Source organism: Barbatula barbatula, assembly GCF_947034865.1.
Source record: "Barbatula barbatula genome assembly, chromosome: 11".
In the NCBI taxonomy this organism is placed as follows: domain Eukaryota; kingdom Metazoa; phylum Chordata; class Actinopteri; order Cypriniformes; family Nemacheilidae; genus Barbatula; species Barbatula barbatula.
Window position 1 is genome coordinate 16,037,147 of NC_136774.1, and position 24,446 is coordinate 16,061,592.

The 24,446-nt window shown below is 39.0% G+C and overlaps 2 protein-coding genes across 2 annotated transcripts in view; one reads left to right on the plus strand and one right to left on the minus strand.

Annotated features, from left to right (window-relative positions):
• Positions 1–24,446, minus strand: part of mmp9 (matrix metallopeptidase 9) — a 52,034-nt gene that overhangs the window by 14,400 nt on the left and 13,188 nt on the right. The gene's annotated exons all lie outside the window — the stretch shown is intronic.
• Positions 3,199–6,208, plus strand: LOC306900959 (arrestin domain-containing protein 3). Its single transcript, XM_079468353.1, has 6 exons — positions 3,199–3,641; positions 3,861–3,921; positions 4,223–4,370; positions 4,499–4,595; positions 5,245–5,501; positions 6,024–6,208. Exons 1-6 carry the CDS (start codon positions 3,386–3,388, stop codon positions 6,153–6,155), a joined length of 951 nt encoding a protein of 316 aa, XP_079324479.1. The 5' UTR covers positions 3,199–3,385; the 3' UTR covers positions 6,156–6,208.

Here is a 24,446-nt window from a genome sequence, read left to right on the forward strand (position 1 = left end):
CTTTTTTTTTACCATCTGGCCCTGATAAGGAAACTAGTCTGAAAATCTTCTGTCTGTACTGAACATGAAACATATGTTTAGTGACATGGCAGTAAATAGTGTAAATAATCTCTCACACGTAGGAGTACAGTACAATATCTGCTGTATACAAATCATATATCCAATGTGATAACTTTATTATACTAACGCAATTAAGTCATGACACTAATTCATTATGAATTCAACACTCTCGTTAAAATCTCCAAAAGCCAAAGAGGTCGAAACATTTGCATTCATCCTAACACATTCAAACAAATCATCAGATATGAATGACTTAAGATGTAGTCACGACTATCTTCATTAAATTAAGTGGACAATAAACATATAATGGTCACGTCCCTTGAAGTCGTCCTTGAAAACTGCTGCCTATATCAGAATCAAGTTACAGACATGTAGTGTTCTAGGCTATAAAAAATCTATAGGATCCGATATCTCTCTTCCTACATAGCTTCAGAAATAAATGAAAACTGCATTATCAGATAATACAAGTTCATTTCCAGTTTCCACACATTATGTGATGTGCCTTGCGATGGATTTGTCATGTCGCAAACAACAGAAATATACAGCTGCTCAAGAATTTCATTCCACATAATATCATTCATTCACAGTATCTTGGTAACAACGTGTATAAACAACATGCATTAAAATGATAGTTCACCCAACAATAAAAATCATACCAAACGCCTACAAATGTCTTTGTTCTGTTAAACACAATGGAAGATATTTGGAAGAATGTCAGTAACGAAACAGATCTTAACTCCCATTTACTGCCATAGTAGGGAAAATAAATACTATTGGACTCAATGGGGGATGAAATCTGTTTTGTTACTGATATTCTTCCAAATATATTCCTTTTTGTTTAGCAGAACAAAGACATATGTACATCCATCCATTTTCTTCCGCTTATCCGGGACCCACCAGCGTGTCCTAGGTCTTTCGGGGAAGGCGTCCGGTAGGCATCCGGAACAGATGCCCAAGCCACCTCAACTGACCCCTGTTGATGTTGAGGAGCAGCGGCTCTACTCCGAGCTCCTCCCGGGTGACCGAGCTTCTCACCCTATCTCTAAGGGATCGGCAACCCTGCGGAGGAAGCTCATTTCGGCCGCCTGTATCCGGGATCTTGTCCTTTCGGTCATGACCCAAAGCTCATGGCCATAGGTGAGAGTAGGAACGTAGATTGACCGGTAAATCAGCTCTTTCTTCACCACGACAGACCGGTACATCGACTGCATTACTGCAGAAGCTGCACCGATCCGTCTGTCAATCTCCCGTTCCATCCTCCCCTCACTCGTGAACAAGACCCCAAGATACTTAAACTCCTCCACTTGAGGCAGGAACTCTCCACCAACCTGAAGTGGGCAAGCCACCCTTTTCCGACTGAGGACCATGGCCTCGGATTTGGAGGTACTGATTTTCATTCCAGCCGCTTCACACTCGGCTGTAAACCGTCCCAGTGCATGCTGAAGGTCCTGGTTTGAAGGGGCCAACACGACAACATCATTCGCAAATAGCAGAGACGAGATCGTGTGGTCCCCAAACCTGACACCCTCCGGCCCTTGCTACGCCTAGAAATTCTGTCCATAAAAATTACGAACAGAACCGGTGACAAAGGGCAGCCCTGCCGGAGTCCGACATGCACTGGGAACAAGCCCGACTTACTGCCGGCAATGCGAACCAAGCTCCTGCTTCGGTCGTACAGGGACCTGACAGCCCTTAGCAAAGGACCCCGGACCCCATACTACCCAAGCACCCTCCACAGGACGCCGCGAGGGACACAGTCGAATGCCTTCTCCAAATCCACAAAACACATGTGAATTGGTTGGGCAAACTCCCATGAACCCTCCAGCACTCTGTAGAGGGTTTAGAGCTGGTTCAGTGTTCCACGGCCCGGACGAAAACCACACTGTTCCTCCTGAATCCGAGGTTCTACTATCGGCCGTATTCTCCTTTACAGTACCCTGGCATAGACTTTCCTCAATGGAAGACGTGACGGTGGGATTGAGGAGATCCTCGAAGTACTCCTTCCACCTTCCGACGACATCCCCAGTTGAGGTCAACAGCTTCCCACCTCCACTGTAAACAGCGTTGGTAGGGCACTGTTTCCCTCTCCTGAGTCGCCGGACGGTTTGCCAGAATCTCTTCAAGGCCAGTCGATAGTCCTTCTCCATGGCCTCACCAAACTCCTCCCAGGCCCGAGTTTTTGCCTCCACAACCACCCGGGCAGCAATCCGCTTGACCTGCCGGTACCTGTCAGCTGCCTCAGGAGTCCCACAAGCCAACCAGGCTCGATAGGACTCCTTCTTCAGCTTGACGGTTTCCCTTACTTCCGGTGTCCACCACCGGGTTCGGGGATTCCCGCCTCGACAGGCACCGGAGACCTTACGGCCACAGCTCCGAGCGGCCGCTTCGACAATGGAGGTGGAGAACATGGTCCACTCGGACTCAATGTCTCCAGCCTCCCTCGGGATCCGGTTGAAGCTCTGCCGGAGGTGGGAGTCCCTAGAGCTAGCTTCCGTATCCAGGGATCGGGCTGTCGAGGCACTCTCCACTATGCACCGACCCCCTATGGTCCCTCCCGCACGTGGTGAGCCCACGGGAAGGCGGCCCCACGTCGCTCCTTCGGGCTGAGCCCGGCCGGACCCCGTGGGGAAAGGCCCGGCCACCAGGCGCTCGCATATGAGCACCGACCCTGGGCCTGGCTCCAGGGTGGTGCCCCGGTGTCACGGTCCTTAGTTTATTTATCATCATAAGGGATTTTTGAACCACTCTTAGTCTGACCCGTCGCCTAAGACCTTTCTGCCTCGGGAGACCCTACCAGGGGCATATAGCCCCCGACAACATAGCTCCTAGGGTCACTCGGGTATTCAAACCCCTCCACCACGTTAAGGTGGCGGTTCAAGGAAGGGTATGTAACATATGTACATGTTTGGATCAATCTGAGGGTCAGTAAATGATGACAGAATTTACAGTTTTGGTTAAACTATCCCTTTAAAGCTTCTGGAACAAGCACACAGCGAACCGACAGATATTCACTTTTACATTAGACATTACTGCTCCTCTTTTCATCCATCACAAAGGCCCTGTTTACACAACCATGTTCTTAAAGCACATTTCCCCATAGACCTTTCTGATATAACAACAAACACTATCATGGTTGATGTTCTAGAACTGGATGTTGTCAGGTAAGAGGCATGTGTTCATAAAGTGAAACCTGTTGAGCCAGTCTGCTAAGACCTCCATCAAGCCTCAGGTTTCTGTTTTTACAGCAGAACGGATCATACACATCTACTGTTTTTATGACAATAGTAACATTTCAATCTGTTTTTAACATTTGTTTTACTGGGAGATGACAATCCAGACTTTCGCCATGGAGTATGATGCATTAAACGATCGCAACACCTTTAGCAATGGAGATACTTTGACAGGCAGAATTATTGTGGAAATCACAAAAGAAACGAAGATCATGGATGTTACTGTGAAGGTGAAGGGCAAAGCTGCTGTGTCTTGGACAGAGTCACAGGGTGAAGAAAGTGTGACGTACTGGGATAACGAAAAGTATTTCTCACAAACCCAGTCAGTCCTACCAGAGGATAAAGCAGCTGGTAATATCTGATGGTGTCACTGGTTCTGTTCGTAATTATCTGTACACTTGATGCACTTTTTTTTAACATTATAGATGAAATGGAACGATTAGTGAATATATTTCCATTTTACACTAAATATTTCAGAATATAATTAATGTTACGTATTTTTGGTGCTTAGCTAAAGTAAACAGGACAGTTTTCGATTAGACCTTTTATTTATGCAGTGTGTGTTTTCAGTGTCTGTCAGTCTTGTGGCCGGACGACATGTTTTTCCGTTTGCCTTCCAGCTTCCCTACCAGTAAGTCTTCATTCTTTTCTACCTGATATACAGTCAAATCCGCTTGATGCATATGACTGATAAACAGACGGTATCGATCGAGAGTGGAAACCTGTTTTCATTTAAAGAGATAGGATGAATGGACCTCTATAGTTCAAATCAATTACTTTTTAAAATGTAGTAAATTCTTTGGTGAAGGAGGAACTCCGATTGATTAATTCTGTATATGTTGTAAATTTGAAATATTGATCAATCTATCATGTGATACAAAGTGTGTTGAAAGGGTGTAAAGGATTAATTCAGAATGTCCTCTTTATCACAGGGGTCTGCCCTCGTCTTTTAAAGGCGCTCATGGCAAAATTGACTACAGACTTTCGGCCAACCTGAGCAGGCCGTTGCGTGCTGCAAGCAAAGCTGAAGTAAAATTCACATTTGTTTCGCAAGCAGATTATGATCAGCCAACGCTGATGGTAAGATGACAATCATTTAAAATAAAGTCAGTGGAAAACATTGCATAGACTATAATTGATCAATAACCATTTAGTGTTGTTAGTTAAAGCTGTAGCCTACAGTAGATAACATCACTCTTCATTTACAGGCACCTCAGCATGGCAGTAAAGACAAGAATGTTGTATTCTTTGCATCTGGAAATATTTCTATGGACATATTGCTACCCAAGACGGGCTACAAACAAGGTAACAATCAATACAACCTGCATTTTGCCATCCAAGCACAATGTAATGAAATGCATACAGCGTTGTAATGTAACTAACTAAAAATACTTAAGTACAGTACTTGGGAGTATTTGTACTTTGCTAGAGTCTTTATATTTCTGAAGACTTTTACTTTTACTCCACTACATTTCCTGAACAAAATGTATACTTTTACTCTGATAATTTCCCCTCGTTTTGTTCGTTACTACAGAATAAAAGCATAGAAACAGAACTGAAATAGACAGTTCGGCGATCCGCTCACCATGCCAAGCTGAACCAAACATGGTTAAAGCTCATTGTGCAAGTGCAAAAAAGGTGCTCTCTGCGGTTAATTTCAACACATGGTTACTGTAAGGGAAATACTGTAAGGAAAGAAAGAAGTATGGGCCAGACAGATTTGTTCTGATTTTGTTCCAAGCTGTTCTCATAGAGGGATACTATTGGATAATAATTTTGTTATAAATTATAAAGATGTGGTTTCTGAACTTGTATTTTGATAGTTTAGCAATTTGGCAACATGTTTTTCCAGACTACCGAGCTTGAGACACAGTTTTTTCAAAGTTGTACATTTCTATGTAAGCCCCATTTGTGATCATTTTTATCAATGCCTCAATTCAAATATTATTTACAGGTGAAGGCCTGGTGGTCAATGGGGAAATTATCAACAGCTCCACTCGAAAAATTGTGCCGAAGTATATTATCTACCAGAAACAGAGCTTCTTTGCTGGGGGTTGCCGAAACGTTTATACCACAAAAATCTTGAAGGAAAAAGGAGAACCAATAGTTTCATCCACCGGACAAAAACTGTCTAAGTTATTACCAGTTCCAATGGGAATCACTCCGACCATCCAAAACTGCCGTATCCTCAAAGTGGAATATAGACTGAAGGTATGTAAAAATATGTATTTGAAAAACTTCACTGATTCATTTGAACTACAAAGATCATTTGTGTAGTTTGTATTCAAGTACAGGTGAACTAAAATCCACAGGAGAATGATCATTGAGACAAAGTGGCAAAAGCTAATCGCTTTCATTAACAAACTAGTAAAAGTGAAGTCTATTTTTTCCAATTGGTGTTCTCTGTCCCGTGCCGGTTCATCATTGTTAATGTTCGTGTCTAGTCCCTGATACTTACCTTGTTCCAGTCCTTCCTTGCGTATTATAATTTGTATTTTTTTGGACTTCATTTGTTTTGCCCCATTGAGGGAAGTATTTGTTTTTGAGTCTTGTTTGCCCACATCGTGGTTTTTTATTTAATAAAGTTGTTTTGTGTCGCTGTCTGCGTCTGGGTTCTGGCCACACTCCTGACAAATATGTGTTTAACAGCAAAAGGGGAAGTATCTTGCAGCAACCTCATTGTGATTCCAACTTTCGAAGCTCCTCAAATTTATTTTGTGTTCTCTGTTTCAGGTCATTTTGGATGTATCGTTCACCAAAAACCCTGTGATTAAACTCCCATTGATAATTTTGCCCATAGACGGGCCCTCAGTCAAAGCGCTGGAGGCAGGACTGTACCCAGAACTAGCCAAACTGAATTTATAACTTATATTTAATTAATATTATTTATAACTCAATAAATATTTACAATGAGCACTAAATTTGTTTTCTCATAATCTTTTTTTGTAAATCAAGTTGTTTCTCTAGTAATCCATGTAATGCATTTTATTTAAATAAGCTCCCGATGCTCAAAATGCTCTCACTATTGGAGGAGCAAACGGCTTTCGAATCCCTTTTACTGGGACCCTTTAACAAACACCAATCTTTCCGCCTTTCATAACAAAGGCTTGGAAAACCAGCAAAACACACCACGCTTCAGATGTGCTGTACTGTTAACAGGGAAATCTCATCCTTTTATTAGATCAGCTTGTTCTATTGAACCAGAGGGGAAGTGTCATATTCCTTTTAAAAAACAGACGTGTGAAGAGAAATGAAACAGCAGGGTGGCATTTACCCTGACACACTGGACCCCTCCAAACAGACGCTATAGTACAGAGTGAAGGATGTCGAATCAATATAAGCTGATCTTTGACCTTTGTGCATCCAGATGAAGTATACAACGTCTGAGCTTTGTAAATGAAAAACAGTGAATCTGTTTGTTCCAGCCGTAGAACACTATGATATATTTGTGCAAATATAGAATAAAAATATTAAAATGAGCATTTAACATTTAAAGGGATAACCGACCTAAAAATGATAATTCTGTCATCATTTACTCATCCTCATGTCATTCCAAACATGTATGACTTACTTTCTTCTGCAGAACACAAAATAATATATTTTAAAGAACACTGAAAAAACAACATCAATGGGCCCCATTGATATTTGTTGTATAGACACAAAACCACAGACACATTTCTTACATCTTTTTTGTTTTTTCATTTTCAGGACATAAGGGTGAATAAAAGATGACAGAATTTTTATTTCGGGGGAACCATCCCTTTCATGAGATTACATTTTTACATCTACAATAAATCCAGGGTTAACTGAACGGGATCCGATTGAATGAATTCAATGTAGCACATGTGTTTTTATGATCTGAAGACCTCTACATGTCTTCAACCATCTTTAGATGACAGTGAATAGATGAGCTTTGCGTTTACCTCCCCCTGTTGGATAACAAATGCCATTACTTACCTGACTTATCTGACTTGACAGTTTAATACTTCCAGTTCTCCCTACTGCAATTGTAGTAATTCACTTATTGAGCAGAAATCCTTAACTGCTGTGTTTGTAGGCTTGTACCATCCGTCAACAATGTCTGCCGTAAGCACAACATCACATAGAGCTTAGGAGGCCGACCCTATTCTATTAAGTTTATTGAAACAATCGCATAAACCTAAGCAGATAATATTTATGGCCTATTACTTGTCTTTAGAAAGACACACACAGTTTCATTGGGGCAGTATAATTAAGATACTTTTTTTAACACCATTTTTTAAATGAAGGCAATAGTGGAAGTATTGACTATTTTAGCTTTATGTGTAAAGCAACATCAGTTAATAAACATTTTAATGGCTTTATTACAATTCCTCAGGCAAATAGCTTTTGTTTAATGCAAACTATGTATCGGAATGAGCTGATACACGGATAAATAAATAACGCATTAACCACCTTAAAATTACATACGTACATAGTGCAGATGATGAGCTTTGAAAAAAAGAATCCCTGAGGATAGTGGCAAAATAGTGAAATTTAAAGGTCCAATGTGTTATATTTGGACATATATTTGGGAGCTCACCCAATAATGAAGCGATATGTTTTTATGACATTAGAATGAGCTATTTCTATCTACAAACACAGCGGGTCCCCTTGCATGGTATTCACCATGTTGTTTTTACAGTTGCCCTAAACGGACAAACTGCTCTACAGAGCTCATTTGATAAATACGTTATCTCCTTCGACGAAGCAGCCAAATGTGACAACATCCTAGTCCTTTGTCAGCCACCGAGTGATTCGAAAGGAAGGGGTGGAGTGAGCCGTGGGTTGAAATTCACAACCTCACCGCTAGATGCAGCTAACTTTTATACACTGGACCTTTAAGAGGGGATCTTTGTTGCACATAGGCCTATTAGCCTCCTATCACAATGCAAATTTCATACATAAATATATTTCCGGTAATTTCCACCACTGACTATAACGCTTAGTTTCAGATCAAGCATATTTTCCAGAGGACGGACTGAGAGAGAGAAAGATCTGTTTTTGTGACTAAGATTCCAGCACATCATTATGTCCAGCATTTACCCCTTGTTTGAGCACATCCATGAGTAGCCAGCTGTCACATTCTGCGGTCACTAATGAGACAGTTGCAGCTGATCTGAAGTCAGTAAACAGACACAGAATGAAAAGGCCTCATCAGAGATCTCAGTTCCAGATTCAGTGGAAAAATAAAGATTATTTGGCCTTTGCTCCCACCTTATCTTAAAACGGACAGTTCCCACACTTAATACTGATGAGACATGTTTACAGCTATTGTAAAAAAGTAAACATCAAGTTAATTCCTTAAGTTGCTATGCTGCAACACAAACAGCCCACAGATAGATTGATAAATGATTTTAATTGTACGTGTTTAAAAATAATAACTAGCAATTGATCTCTTTCAATCTTAAGCAAGTTATCAAGTTTTTCTTTCAATCTCAAGTTTTGCACATATAGGCCCAGTAGTTTTGTAAATCAGGCATGAACAGCTGTTTTCTGGTGAGAATGGAATATGAGAAAGTGAGAAAAAGAACGAGTGGGCCATCTGTTGTCTTTGGACGAATGTAATAAAACTTCAGCTGTTCCCCAACTAATAAGCCCCTTCAGTAGTGTGTAATGGTGCGAATCACACATTTTAGATATTTTTTGTATTGGGCAAATTACGAGTGTTTCAAAATGGGTTTATGACACTTCCTTAGTATGGTGACAGAATAGAATGGTAAAATAATAATAGAACTATTGCACTCAGAATTATTGTTTAAAAAACAAACCTTGGGACACGATCTGAATGTGGATGTAAGAATTGGGCTTCAGTAATTCAGTAATGTTTCCGGATGGAGCGACTAAATGGAGACAAAGTTTCATATAATAAAGCAACATTATCATTTGCACACCATTAGACTGATCAATGACATTTGAATGTGAGATTTTAATGTCTTACAAACATCTTCTATTTATTCCCTCGCCAGCAAGAAAATGTAAAAATTAAGCAGCCATTTGAACAGAAATGCACACAATATTTGTGACACTGTATCCCTGATTACTGCCAAGAAGAAATAAAGATTCATTTGAGCAGTTCTAACTAATTTTACCACCTGCACCGTGGTACCCTTTCTGACCAATCATAGATGTTTTTCTGCCAGTCATATTTGCCTGACATACAGGTAACATCATTTGTCTGGAGATTATTACATCAATAGTGCATTATGTGTTTAATAGAAAAACACTTTTCTCCATGCATTTAGTATTTAATAAAACAAATGGCAAATGTTTTCAAACTAATATGTTTTCCAGGTTACATGGGTTAAATTCTCTCCCTGTGGGGATCTGGCTTCAGCATTCCAAAGGAAATCCTTGGAAAATCTCAGCAATGATTGCAAGTGTTGGAAAAGGAAATTCAGCTCTCTGTTCCAATATCTTTAGATTAAACATTCATTTGAACGTGTCGATTTTAAACAATTTGAACCTATTTAAACAATTTGAACCAATTTACACAAACACAATTTTGTTTGATTATTTGGAATTAGCATTTTGAGCCTCATCTAGGTTGCCAAGGCAACAATACAACTCTCAAAGGTGTACTTCTAGACTGGGCATAAAAAATGCTTTACGCATATACCAATGCTGAGTAGAATTCCACTGAGACAGGTTACCCTTGGATTATTTCGGGCTATTAATGGATTCAATGAGCCCTGCAGTGCCCTCTGTGAAATAAGACTGCAGATCTCTCTTAATGACATTATTTTGCAGCATGCTGACTTTTGTCTACATTAACCAGGCAGATGATGCAAACAGTGCCTGGAGAGCTATGATAAGTACCATCCTTAGGTCAATATATCAACCATTCATCTTATCTTTCTCTAACGCACCTGATTCGACTCATGGGCTCGTTGGCTTCACTATATCACCCAAATTGGTAAGACCCCACAGGGAGAGCCTATTAGAGGTATAGTAGAAGTCAATGGTACTGGTGTTGTCTAGTTACCAACATTCTTCAGACTATCTTCATTTGTGTTCTGCAGATCAAAGAAAATCATACAGGTTTGAAAATGACAAGAGGGTGAGTAAATAAAAATAATCATTTACTCAGATACAATGTATTGAATTATACTCAGGAATTGCCACATTATATATTGAAAAATATAAGCACTTAGTATTTCCATAATGCTGCCATACTGTATGTCTTTGATTTATGAAGGCAGTATTTCACCCTCTCTGAGTAAACACAAACCCACTGTGCAAACTAACTTTCACTTTTACAAATTCCCAACATCAATTCCAACTCAAAACGAATTGTAAAAACAACATATATGCAGCGTAGATTGAAAATCCTGTGTAAAAACTGTCTGTCTGAATACTCGATTCTGATTGGCTGGAAGGTGTGCATTAAAACCATTTACTGCACAGGAAGTTGTTGTCAGTTTGATCAATGTGTGAAATTTAATGATGAAGTAAAGGTCATTTTCTTGGCCTCCACGTCATGCATTAAAATACTTTTATGTACGGCTAGCCCTGGATTATCCCTTACACACACACACACACACACACACATATATATATATATATATAAAATGTATAAAACTATAATTGTTTTCAAGTATTTTACCAGCATTTCATCCACGGTCATTTCATCAGTAAAAATATCCTTCAAATCACAATGTAATATTTATCTGTTCTGGTGGTGTGTGTTTTTTGAGGTATAAATAGCTTCTTTTCCTCCAGAGGAGACTGAGGCTAGAAACTGTTCTGCCACCCGCTTACTCAAACTGTGAATCTCTGCACTACACCCAAGACCGAACAAGGGCTCACTCACTCAGAATAAATAACTTTTGTCCTAAATACATCCCTATAATTGAATGCTATTACATATGTCTTTACTTTTACTCCTGGTCTTAACCAGGAGAAGTGCAGATGAGGGTAATTTATTCTGCTTTAGAAGGTCAGGCATAAACAGAGGTGCTAGATGCAGTCCTTCACATTTTGGAGTGAGCCTCCGTGTAGCACAAGAGAGAGAGAGAGATAGTTAATTAAAACAAATAAATCTCACACTCATTTTACACATATCGCAGTGTTCTGAGGAAGCTGGCTATGCAGATTTTCTCTAACAGTATTTTTATGGACTGTGCAGTGTGGTGCCGTCTCCACCCATCAGTAGACGGGCTGCGTTCTCATTACCGTTTTATGAGACCCAGGGTGCTGTAAGGCCACAAAGACAGTTTTACAGCCGGCCAGCAGTTTCTCACTGAATTCATACAATAAACGCAATACGGAATTTACAGAGGAAAGGAAGAACGCTGGTAACCAAACCACTACAATTGGTGCTCATTGACTTTCATTGTATGAAAAAATTCTCAAATATCTTATTTTGTGTGCCACATACAAATAATCATATAAAGTTTTAAATGACATGAGGATAAATAATCGTAAAATATTTTTATTTTTGGGTGAACAATCTCTGAAATATTGTGCTTCATTTCATGAGACAAATTAAATTGATTACTTGTCAATTCCTGACACTACATGAGCTGGACTGTTTTATTCAAGTGATCAGATTACAAATATTTTACTAGGCAGAAAATGTTTATATCCCTGAGGGTAGGGCAAGAGTTGAAGGTGTCAAGATAAAAATGCATTATCAACCTGATCAATAATTGATCAAATGCACCGCCAGCATTCTGTTACATTGCATTTACTTGTTATTCTTACTAGCCTTCCGGTTCACAAAGCAGATCTTATGCAACAGCTGCCGAGATGAAAAATAGCAATGCAAAGCCTAGGAACAGAGAGGAGCACTTGTCTTATCACACTCTGTGAGCGATAAAAGTGCCACAAAACACTCTGCTCAAGAGGGGAATACCTGACAAAACCTTACTAGGAACCCATGATATCATCTGGGGTTATCACCAGGCAGTGCATACACTCTCTCTCTTTCTACGGCTTTCTCATATCAGATGACACCCGGGGCTGAGGTGACTAGTTGCTGCTGACTGAGAACATGAACAAATGATCTGGAACATTTTTGTTTTATTCGGCATAAATCGCTGTGCGCTTGTGGCCTCCAGACAGAACCATTAGCATTACAGAACTCGCAAATGAGCTTAGTCAGAACCATGGTCAGGTTTGAAGGCTGTTCCATTAACGTCTAAAATAAACACCACGAGCATCGTGTGATCTTCATTCTCACCGATATGTTACAAACCAAGGCGGATTTTTATTGAGTTGGACAGATGCAGTCGGTCACCTTCAGCTAAACAGCATATCCGTAAGCAATGTCAGGTAGTGTAAGGTCAGGTAACACTACAACGAGACCACAATAATCAAACCACATAAAAAATGAATCCAGTCTGACCTAAAGCCCTGTTGGTGGAATCACAGATATTGAACTGACGGTTTATGTGTAGTGACTAGAATGTTCTTTGGTTTGAAGCAAATAACAGGGTGAAGATACAAACTGTTTTAAGACAAAAACTACAAACAATACACATTGAACTTGATTATAAAAAATGCAATTTAATCATTTTGGAAGTTAACCTTTAAAGTCTTACAGCAGACAATTTATGGCTTAGTTTGAATGTGCGGGATGCTTTTGGTCCCTTCATAAGACTTTCTGAATAAACGAGAAATAATGAGTCTGGACGTGCTTGCCAGTTATTGACCGCACTGCCGGGAGATGAAATTTGATATCGAATTTGTACTGAATCATAGTGAATTATTGACTACTGTATTATTAGACAGCGGAGCATTTATAATTAATCATATAATGACTGCCAGTGTTTGATGCGCTGAGCTCTGATACCATTTCAGGTCTGTTTTTAGAAGTGTTGAGCATGAATGAATGAATGAATGAGTACAGACACCCACATTACACCACACTCAACGGAAGCATCTGCTTCACATATGGGTTCACAACTGTGTCAAAAGCAGTTTCCTACAGACCTCCCCTTCGATCACAAAGCAGACAAATGTTATGTATGCGGAAGGACCACCCCAGAGGGGGCTTACCAACCTTTCCTGACATGCCCATCATAGAGCAAGTCAGTCAATTTAGGACTGACACTGATAGATAGCGGACGGGAAGAGGCAGCCTGTCCGGGAATGAGCTGGTCTCTAAGGCCTTTCTGTCTGACTTCTGTCCTTGTGACTGAACCCTCACTACTAGTCTGAATACAAACTTTAAAACGGAAAGTGTACCCAAATAAAAATGTACAAATGTTTTATTTATTTATTTCGAATTAGACAGCTACTGTGTAGGGATGTGTATACAACTACATATCCTTGGGTGTCCTCCCAAACCTCAAAAAAGGAAAAAACACAAAATACTAAAAAATACTTTTAACAATTAATAATCTAATACTGTGTTGTCAAAGAGGACAAGCATTATCAATGCATTTTATTGGTTAGATTTTAGTGACAAACATAAAGTGCCACTAATAATAATGATTTAAAAAACACACAATACAAGGTTTCGAAAGCACAGCAGTGATCAAACTAATTCTATTTTGAGATCAATGTGGATGCGCCTTTTTAAAATCTGGCATGGAGTAGATGCCAGCTTTAGCAGAATATAGTCAGTGATGACTTTGGAAAACAAGTTTTATGGTTTTTGTTTGGAGCAGTCAATGATCAGAGTTAACCGCTAAAAATAAGTGTAATAAAGGAAGAATAACAGTAAACAGTTTAAAAAGAAGGGAGAAATAAAGCCAGAATTTAAATTTTCAGGTGAACTGAGTTAGTGAGGTTAAAGTGGCTGTGGATGGTCTTAATGCTGCCGAGCATTTCTGATTACTGGAGGTCAAGAGCACGAGCCTGACCTGATGGCCTATTTCATGAAGAGCTCATGCTCGATTTAAAACATCCTCAGAGGACTAAAACTGACAAGCCTTGTGCAGGTAACAAGGTGTAATGTAAAAGATGAAATGTCATGTCAAATATACAAGCACTGGATGACCTGTTTTCCGGTGCACTGCTCTGGGATGAACACATGTTTTGAACATGGAAAATAATGCTTCAGACCTGTTTCTTACGTAATCATAGCTTCTGTCGGCATGTTTATGAGAGCTCAGTGTCTTTGCTCAAGGTCAGACCTGTTCGTGAAGGAAGAAGAAATCATTAATGATCGGGTATCATGCTATGTCATACATTCGGATTTCTTTATACTGTTAAACCTGCAGGCTTCACATGTTTCTGTGACCTCCAATGCTGAATGTAAACAATCATGAGGAAAACATCTATGAGTATTTATACTGGGTAAGTCATGTGAGAATAGGGAAAACAAATATTATATATATTTTTAAATAATTGCACTGATGAGATACAATATATGATACTGTATGTGCTGAAATATTTGCAAAATCATCTCTGATTTGAAAGACTATCCTGCTATTCAATGACTCTTTATTGCCCATCGTCCAATCAAAATGTTTATCTCCATAATCGGGCCCAAAGGGAAAAAGGGTGGACAACAACGGAGTACAAAGAACCAACAAGATGTCTAGAAAAAAACAAGTTAATCAGTATACTGTTCACATATCGATCCTGAACTGTCTGTTTTCTACCATTAGTGTCATCCATTTTGCATCATGTCATGATCTCACAACTCTCTCACAACAAATTATGTAATTATCTCTTTTGTTTTACAATGAATGTCTCATTTTCAAGCGCGAATACTAACATTGCTCAAATGTTTTGTAACAAATTGCTGGACTAATCTGTGGTTTGAAAGCTGCAATACAGAATTCCCTCATACATAATTGTTTATGTTTAAACAATGATGTCAAACTGACTTTTTCTGTGATATGTACCCCACAGCTAAAATGATTATGAATTATTATTATTATAAGCTTACCATTGTGCATTGGTGGGAGGTAAGCAGACATTTTTATGTACTTTCTTCATGTACTGTTATTTTTAACTGCAAGATTATAAGATTACAGTTTAAAACAATAAAGACATACAGTTCTAAAACATTTGTTTGACCCTTTGGAAAAGGAAAAGGCCAAGTTACAGTATCTACAGTCCACAGTAAACTAACATGCATTACAAACATTTCTAGAAATAAGCTTTTGACACTGTTGGTGCAAACATGGTCTGGGTTGGACTGTTGAATCCGTCTCTCAACCTTAAGGTACAGCTAGAGAAAGAGCTCCTGAATACTGATTTATAAGTCTCACTTCACTGAGAGTCTGGAAAGGTCAGCAAGTATGAAAAAAGAATTCTAAAGTCCACGGTTACGGTTTCTTACAAATATTAGTTCAAACAGAAGCTGATAATTGTTGCCACTCAAGAATCTACCTAGTGATTTTAAATTGGACTAAAGAAGAACATTTCCGACTGGAAACATTAACCTACGTTCATATTCCTGTTAATTCATGTCAGAAGCAAAAGAGGAATATTGTATCGCTGTACCTTTTAAACACTTTCACAACTTAAACACATGTAAACTAGCACAGATAGTCTTTTACCGAATTACCATGGACCATGCATTATACTTGTTATTCATGAAAGCAGGTATGCTGTTCTATGCCCTTGCCTTGCAATATTGAACACAGCTGTGCTGAATAAGTCCCCCCCCCCCCAAAGGACTGCACGAAAACCTTGACCTTGACGTTTACAATCTTATTTGCCATGTTAACTTCCCTTACAACTCACCTGCCCAGCAGAAGACTTAAATATTCAACTGCTGTCTTGCACATAAAAAAATGACTTTTTCTGTGCCTATCAAATTGTATAGCTCAGGGCATCTTGCAGCTTACCAGCTGTGTGCAGTAGTGTACAATCCCTAGAACCAAGGCTTCCTCCAACCAGAGGCTAGAGGGGTCAGATTCTCTCAACCTTGGAATGTAATTAGACAGACAGGTAGTTAGTAGCCCTGCAGTTTATTGCTGACAACATGGTTTGAGATCTTCCCAGGGAGCTGGACCTCTGACATTCAAACTGCTCCAAGTTCGCCGCGGTTTACAATTACACTCTAAATTCCTTAACAGCATCATTTCTCCGACAGGAACATGGCTACATTTGCATTAACCATTCTATATTGATGCCATAGTGATGTTGGAATTTTGCGGGTACAAAAAAGCGAAGAGAATTGAGGTTGTTAAGCTAGCTGGGTGAGTCTGCAAAGAAACCCCAACCCTAAACAGGGATATCAAATGAATGACATTTTATCACATATTCATGACAATATGGACAAAAGGATGTCAGTGACAGGAAAACACTGTATGGTGAGAGGTAGGAGAAAAATAAACAGAACAAAAGCACACATCCAAATGTGCCATTACTGTTGCTGAACTGAATGGGAGAATTTGAGTCCATTTCTCCTGCTGAGTCTGCCTATTTGCGGCTAAATCCATGCAAAATGAGAAAACACTGTGAAATGATCTTTTTCTGCATTATACCTGATTTACCAGTTGTGCTTTCAGATAATAGAGGATTACGCTGGCTCCCACAATGCAACAGGACAGATCTAAATACGCTCCAGGAACCACTGGACTTGTGATTGGGAAAGTAAATTAAGGAGAAAACTTTAAGTAGATTTGTGGGGCGAGCAATCCAGACAGGTAACCTTATAACCTTTATTCATTCCTTGTGATTGCTGTGAATTTGGTGAATGCATTGACAATTTTGTGTTTAACGAATTGTCACTCTATAAAATTATTATGAAAAATGGCATGAGCTGATGGATTTTGCAATTCTAAGGTTTTATCTTCATTACGTTCAAGGAAACCTGAAAAACGCAGCTTCCCTCGAAAAAGACTTTGACAATTCTATGCTTAGGGCAAGTCCTCTGATCTTGCTGAAGCCCCATGGTAAGCACATCTATGTAAATCAAAATGAATCTGACTAGTCCTTCCCAGAATAAAACCACACTAAGAATCTTTAAAATTATCTCTGGATGCTGGATCTGGTACTGTAGTTTTTGTACTTAACTGACTGTCACATCCTTTAAACATCCCTTAGCGCTTCACTGAATGACTGCCACAACATTATTCTAAGACCTGCCTGTTGTACTATTTGTCTGTCTAACCATCTAGTTTATGCTTCTAAAAATAAATGTTACAATACATTGCATCTTCCTTACAAAAAAAGTCAATATTCAGAGACAAGCAATTCTCAGAATGCTTGTGTTGGCGCTGATTCTCCTTGCAGGCTTGTATACAAGCAGTCCTTTAAAGAACAGTGTCCAATATCTTGCAAAGTACACTATGAAACACAAAAGGTTCCAGTTGAAGCCAAAAAGGGTTTTACTGCCCCCTGCAATAAGGGAAACCCTTTTAAGGTTTAGAATGGGCTTTTTTCCAGTTTATTTTCTAAATAAATCTTAATAATGGATGGACATAAAAGCATCATGCTGATCCGAAGAACCTATTGATAAAATTACTTTTTTGTCTTAATATCCATATATGCAAATTAAATAAAAGCAATTTTCAAATGCATAATGTACATTTATGAGTTATATAACCTCTGTGCTACCATCTTTCCAATATATAAATCGTTTCTACTAAAAGTGGCACATCTGATTTCCACTCTGTATTTAGTTTATGCTGTCAATAAAGATAACAGCTCAACAGGCAGGGACTCCATGCAGAGTCCATTGAGGTTGAATAATCTGTGTCTTACAGAGGATGAGCTACCAATTTTCAAATCAAGGGAATGTATTTGTATTTAAGTATGAAGAGACATCAGCTCTACATAAAGCCTCAATCATTAAAATTGGCCCTGATGTCGTCCCACAAAGATTATCCACGTAAACAACACACACTCATCACACATGCTCACGTATTCATTAATTATATGACAAATTACAAAGCTGATACCTTAGAGTAAAAGAACATCACGCAGAAATACATGCAGCCAACCACAGAAGACACAAAAAAGACAGGCTGAGTAAGATCACACATAAGATGTTTGATGCACGGGCTAAAATAATGAAAAAGCATCAGGCTGTTTCAATGGATTGCAGATGAAACACCAGCATGCATTTACAAAGAACTCTAGAATGTTGATCTTCTTAAACTAGGGTGTGTTAGTTGATGAGGTTTCTCATAGGCAAAACAATAAATGTGTAGAAAAATTTTTGTACAATAAAAGTGTACAAACACCCAAAATAAATGTCCAATAAAATAACCTCAGTATATCTGTATGTGTTTTCCAGTCAGACATGAATGTGCATTTCAAACTCAAAACTTCTCATTAAATGCAATCATGACAAAGGGATGCAAGTCATTTCATGCACATCGTTTTTATAATAACCAAGTTGTTTAAACAAAACTTTGATGAAAGAGTTTTTAGATATAAAATATAACGCTCGTGATTTTGTCACGGGGTGCGTAGTGGAAGAACCCAATTGCAAGGCAGCGGGGTGAAGGGGTTAGCAAACAGACTTTAATGAACAATAACAAAAACACCCTCGATGGGGTAAACACTAACTAAACAAGATACAAAAACAGAAAACAATCACTCAAGACCAACTGGTTGCATTATGATGAATATTGTAATATATGCTTCTGCCATCTCTATTGTAACAAAAAAGATAAAGGAAATGATCCATAGACTAAAATCAGATAATAAAATAAATATGGTGTGTTTGACTTAATACAGTTTACAAACCAGGCAGCCTTATTTGAATCAGGCTTAACAGCCTGTTGAAAACAACTCAGGTTTGGCCCACTGGAAAGGTAAAAATCTGATTCAATAAAAGAAATCATGTGCAACCAAACCAAGAGCCAAAAGCGATACAGAGATATTATGTTTTGAGAAATTAAATTTCTTATATTAAAGAAACAGCTTATGTGTGGCTGCTTGCCCAGATGCTGTTTACACCTCAACACTCTTTATTACTCTGTCTAAAACAGTCCTTGTGAAGCCTCAACTGCGACAACAATAAAGATGACATCGTTAAATCTCTATTGTTTAACACAAGGCAGCATTTGACTATTATACAGTTTTATATATAATTCACTTTTTCTTATTAAGTTTTTAAGTCAGCAGCCTCCCTTGAAGACCATGAGAGGACCTGATCGATGCCAATGACCTGAAATCCTGTTTTAGAGGTAGCTTTTCCCCTGGTGCCCTTTATGGCTTCTAGCTTTAGAATAGGGGAAAAAACTATGTTAAAAAAATGTTATGTCTTTTAACCTTTGGACAGCTTTTCGGTAAGGAAACTGAAACCAGGAAGCCTTAATCAAATCGACTGCTATTCTTGGTCTCTGTGGCACACATGCTCATACAGATCACTTAGCGGTTGCTGATGTCGTAATTCTGTCTATGTCAGCATCAGCAAACTTCTTATGTTGGTATCCTATATCAGCCTGCTTATATGAGCTATTAATTCCTACTTCTTGTATAATACTCCACAGCTTAAAACAGGCCCTCATGATTTAATTAAAGAGGACATTACATTGAAACACTTATTATAATAGAAACACTTGCCTTGAGATGTACTGTTTAAAGGGTAATTTGTAACTGCTGGACCTGCTGACCCTTAAGGGCACTTCAAATTCAAACACATTTGGGCACTAACAACACCTCCCTGTTTCTGTACTGCTACGCTTGTTAGTGTATCCAATGGCAGACATAAGGAATGCTCAAGAAACCCATTTGACAACTGTGTGCCTACATTGATTTTGTGATTCATTCTGGTGGCTACCCTTTTTTGCTCTAAGTTTTGTTAAAGAATTCAAATATGGCCGCATGTCAATAACTTGTTGTTTCTCGCATGTCTTGTGAGTAGGTTTCCCTCACTAGAAAATAACTGGAAACCATTTTAATATAAAATGATTTGTTTTTGTGACGAATGTAAGTAATATAATGGAAGCAATGCTTGTATTCCTGTAAAGGTTATCAAACCACTTCAGCTGGTTTAGAATGCAGCAGCATGCCTCGTCTTCCAAGAGCCCAAAAGGGCACATGTAAAACCCCTTTTCATCTCTCTGCACTGGCTACTGTTGAAGCCCGTGTCAGATTCAAGTCACTAATGCTTGCCTACAGGACTATCACTGGATCTGTGTCGGCATACTTTCACACCCTCCTACACTCCATCAAGAACCCTGCGTTCAGCAAATGAGCGGCATCTTGTAATGCCTTCTCAAAAGGGCAGTAAATGGCTTTCTCGCTCATTCTCATTCACAACTCCTTCCTGGGGCATGGAACATTGTTTCTAACTCAGTTCGGTCAACCACATCTCTCACAACACTCAAAAAACTCTTTTCTGTGAATACTTGACAGGCAAATTAAAAAAAACTCCCTCGCTTTCTCTCAACAGGTATTGTTCTGGCTTTTGTGGAAACTAGTAACTTGGTATTAGCCGGTATTGTATTATTGCTCCTGTATGACATACCGCTGTATTGCTCCCTGAACTCTCTGTAAGTCCCTTTGGATAAAAGTGTCTGATTAGTGAATACATTTAAATTTATATACACATCTAGCATGATATAAGGGTGAGAATTTTCATTTTGGTTGAACTATTCCTTTAACGTTTAGAGGTCCAATGTGTTATTTTTTGGAGCATCTATTGACATAAATGCAATATAACATACATGCCTATGTCTTCAGAGGTGAATAAAGACCGTTTGTTGCAATTCGCCACCCCTCTAGATGCAGCTAAATTTCATCCACTGGACCTTTAAGGTACAATCAATAACCTAGTTAAGGTTAGGCCAAAACTTGAATGACAGTTTAGATTGACAGGTTGCTATACATACAGTAGGGCTGACACATAAATGACGTGAATCATTTCAGGCCCAGCATCAATTTATTCCCCTTTAGGGAAGAAGAGTAATTTATGGGAACAATGTGAGGTCAACCATGCACAGAGTTCACTCTTGCTGCGGTTGTCATGGAAACAGACAGAATGCATGCTGACAAGGAGTATGATGTGTGTACAGTTCATACATTGGGATGACGGTTAACCAATTTGGGGGTTAAGCAGTCCCTCTTGTGTTTTTGATGAATGGAGTGCTGATGCCTGCATGTGGAGCGATGAATTGCAGCGAATGGAGGACATTTAAGAGGTGATGAGGTCAATGAATGCCTTTTAAACTCAGAACTATTTCAAGATGTAAGGTATATTTGCCCTCAGGCATCCAGCTCTGCCTATCTAGAGCATAACTTATAATTTTTCACTAATTCGGGCCATTTTAAGGAAGGATGCATGGAGAATCAGAGGTTAGCCAGAGATCAGGTTTGATCCAAGCTTATTCAAATCACTTTCTCTCTATTTTCTAGCTGTGATCAATTAGAGGGTAAAAAAGCAATTTGTAATTCACAAAATGGATTGTGCTGTATCATAAACCTTATTTATAAAGGCTTAATCTTCAATAGTATTTTGAAAGCACAAAACCCCATTTAATAAATACATAATTCATTCTTGTTCTGATCGTGTGTTCTTAAACGATGAGAATGAATTCATCCCACAGTTTTCATTGAGTTTCCTTAAAGCCACAGTGAGGATGCATATTTTTTATTCAATTTATCATCAGCTGTAGGCAGAAACTGAGCTGTGCAAAATGCATCAGCACCCCTCTCTCTCTCTCTCTCTCTCTCTCTCTCTGTCTCCCCTTCCCTCCCTCTCTTTCTCTCTCTCTCTCTCAAAAACACAATCAACCCTGAGAGTACCACTCATCTCACAGCTCTACTCAGATCCTTCCCATATCCTGCTATTTTCAAAAGGGGGTGGGGAAGGGGGCAGATGGTGGGCTGGTGTGGATGTGTAAACAGCTGTAAATTACAATAAATAATGCAACACCATGTCCCAATCTCCCTGAAGATGGTACAGACATACATAAATGTGCATCCACACAAAATAAACACTCCGACATGCACACAAATCAACGGTCTGTGGTAAAGGTCATGGAGGACCATGGCGACAGATACAAAATATTATTTCTGTTCACCCTCTAAAATATCCAAATGCATATTGTTAATTACCCCTAAATGATGTAAGCGAGCGTGTATAAGTGAAAAGAGCTGGTGGTAATAAACTAAAAGCTCTGTTTTGTTGTTAGTGGCCTTCAGCAAATGTAGATGGCATGAGGAATTCTGAGCCACAGAGAAAATTTAATTTCTCTGTGCTAAAAGGAAACACGTTTTGATTAAACGTGAAATGGGCTCTAGTCAGACTTGTTCCATTTCTGATTAGAGTGCTTGGGTCAGGGCAATTTCTTTTTTTAGATTTTTTCCCTACAATCCGAACTGTTCCAAAAAAGAATCAAATGAAGCTTCAGCTAAGCTATTGCATCTCACCGGATGCATTAGTGACTTCAGCCTCAGCAGTGTATTCTGTGTGTGTGTGTGTGTGTGTGCGTGTGTTCAGCCTCAATCATCAGGATACATGCAAATGCAGCTTTCATGTTCTCTTCATTGTTTTATTTTATTTTCTCAGTTGTCAGAGGTCTGCGATCACATTAATAATGTGTTTTTTCCTCCAAACAGCATAAACCCAAGCTCACTGGTTACCAAATAACTTTTTAATCTCCCTAATCTCTTAAACTCACTTTTATAGTAAAATTCTTCGCACCATCCTCAGCAGAACACATCTGACCTTTTTTCTTCTGAAATAAAAGGAGACAATAAACTAAAAATGCATTTGCAATACACTGACATTGCAAAGCGAATACTTCATATGAAGTGTGATAAATAGTTTTCTCTGATGTCCTCTAGACAGACATGCACTCATTTCTACACTATGACAAAAGGCGAAACCTTTTTATTTATTCTTCTGAAAATGTATTAACAAAACTTCAAAAACTATAGAATTATTCAAAAACACTATGGAATCATCTCTTTTATCTTTAACTCTCAGGGCACATCTCCTCTGACTTTCATTCTATTTTTCCCTCTCTGTATTACTATTTTATTTCTGTACTGTGTCTTTTTGAGCTCTTTTCTCTATTTCTCCATTCCATCTACCACTCACATCTCTGTATCTCACACACTCTCTCTAATAATAGCATCCACCCTGCTGAACGTCCTGCAGATTATCTGCGGGGACCACTGCACTCTCATTGAAGTGTTACCTGTCTCCACGTGACTCCAGTACCTGAGGAACTGCATCCATTTCACCTGACATGTTTCATCATCTAAGATATTGCTCTTCTGCTAACAACTTTGTTAAGCTGTAAGCACCACGTTTGTTATGTTGTTCCCATTCTGTTCATTTCGATCAGATTTTATCGCAAATTAAATGAACAGAATGACAGAGAATAAACCGGGAACGCTGTGCCAGGGTAATGAGTAATGAATCTCCTTGTGGTGTGTGACACTGTGCTTGAGCACAGCCCATAACTTTATTTGAAGAATACTAGGACATCTCAAAGAATCTACTGCCTTAAAGATACAGTATAAACAGTAAGTTTGGCCGGTTAGTATTGGCCAGTTAGATACTGTAACAACTGCTGGTAGATACTGTAACAACAATACTGTTTGGTGCAAGATATTTTTGTGCTGTAACATAGCAACCTAGTAGCTAGTAAAAGACCTGTGAAGTGTAAATGCTCTCAGCCAATCAGCATCAGGAATCGAGGGGTCCACAGCAAACAATAATTGCGAATATGAAGGGATAGCTTTTTAGAGTTCTTATTGACCTTGCGTAGACCTGATACCTTTAATTTATGCGGAACAATATTAAGTACAATGTTTGGTTTTCATGAACTGAGAAGGCAAATGTGTGTGTTATTCAGAAAAAGAAAAATGTGACAGAGCAAGAGAAGAGAAAAAACAAAGAGGTGGAAACAAAGAAAAAACCTTAAAGCAACAATCCTGCATGGTGAATGGTGAGTGGCCCTGCATCATGGTGACCCGGTCTCTCTCTCTCTCTCTCTCTCTCTCTCTCTCTCTCTCTCCCACTCTTCGCTGGTAAAGAAACACTGCTCTATCATAGACCCCCAGCCACGAATTCAATGAATCTAAGAAAATAAGTTCTCATAATAGCCTTGAAGAGCATGGTGTCTGGCTTCAAGTGTGGGATGAAATGAAGTGGAAAATTGACCATTTGAAAGATCATTTGAAATAAATTTCCTGACTGAAATTTTACTTGACTGGGGGAAATAATATAATAAAAAAACATCCAACAAAATTAACTAACCAAGGTAAATATACAAAACAATTCCAGATGTGACTGGCATTTGGTGTTCTGAGGCAGCG

Bases quoted from the DNA above. Each gene is read 5' to 3' on its own strand.
- LOC306900959 (XM_079468353.1), top strand. From the start codon at position 3,386: ATGACAATCCAGACTTTCGCCATGGAGTATGATGCATTAAACGATCGC. The intron at 3,642-3,860 runs GTAATATCTGAT...GTGTGTTTTCAG, and splicing joins ACCAGAGGATAAAGCAGCTG to TGTCTGTCAGTCTTGTGGCC. The intron at 4,596-5,244 runs GTAACAATCAAT...TATTATTTACAG, and splicing joins CAAGACGGGCTACAAACAAG to GTGAAGGCCTGGTGGTCAAT.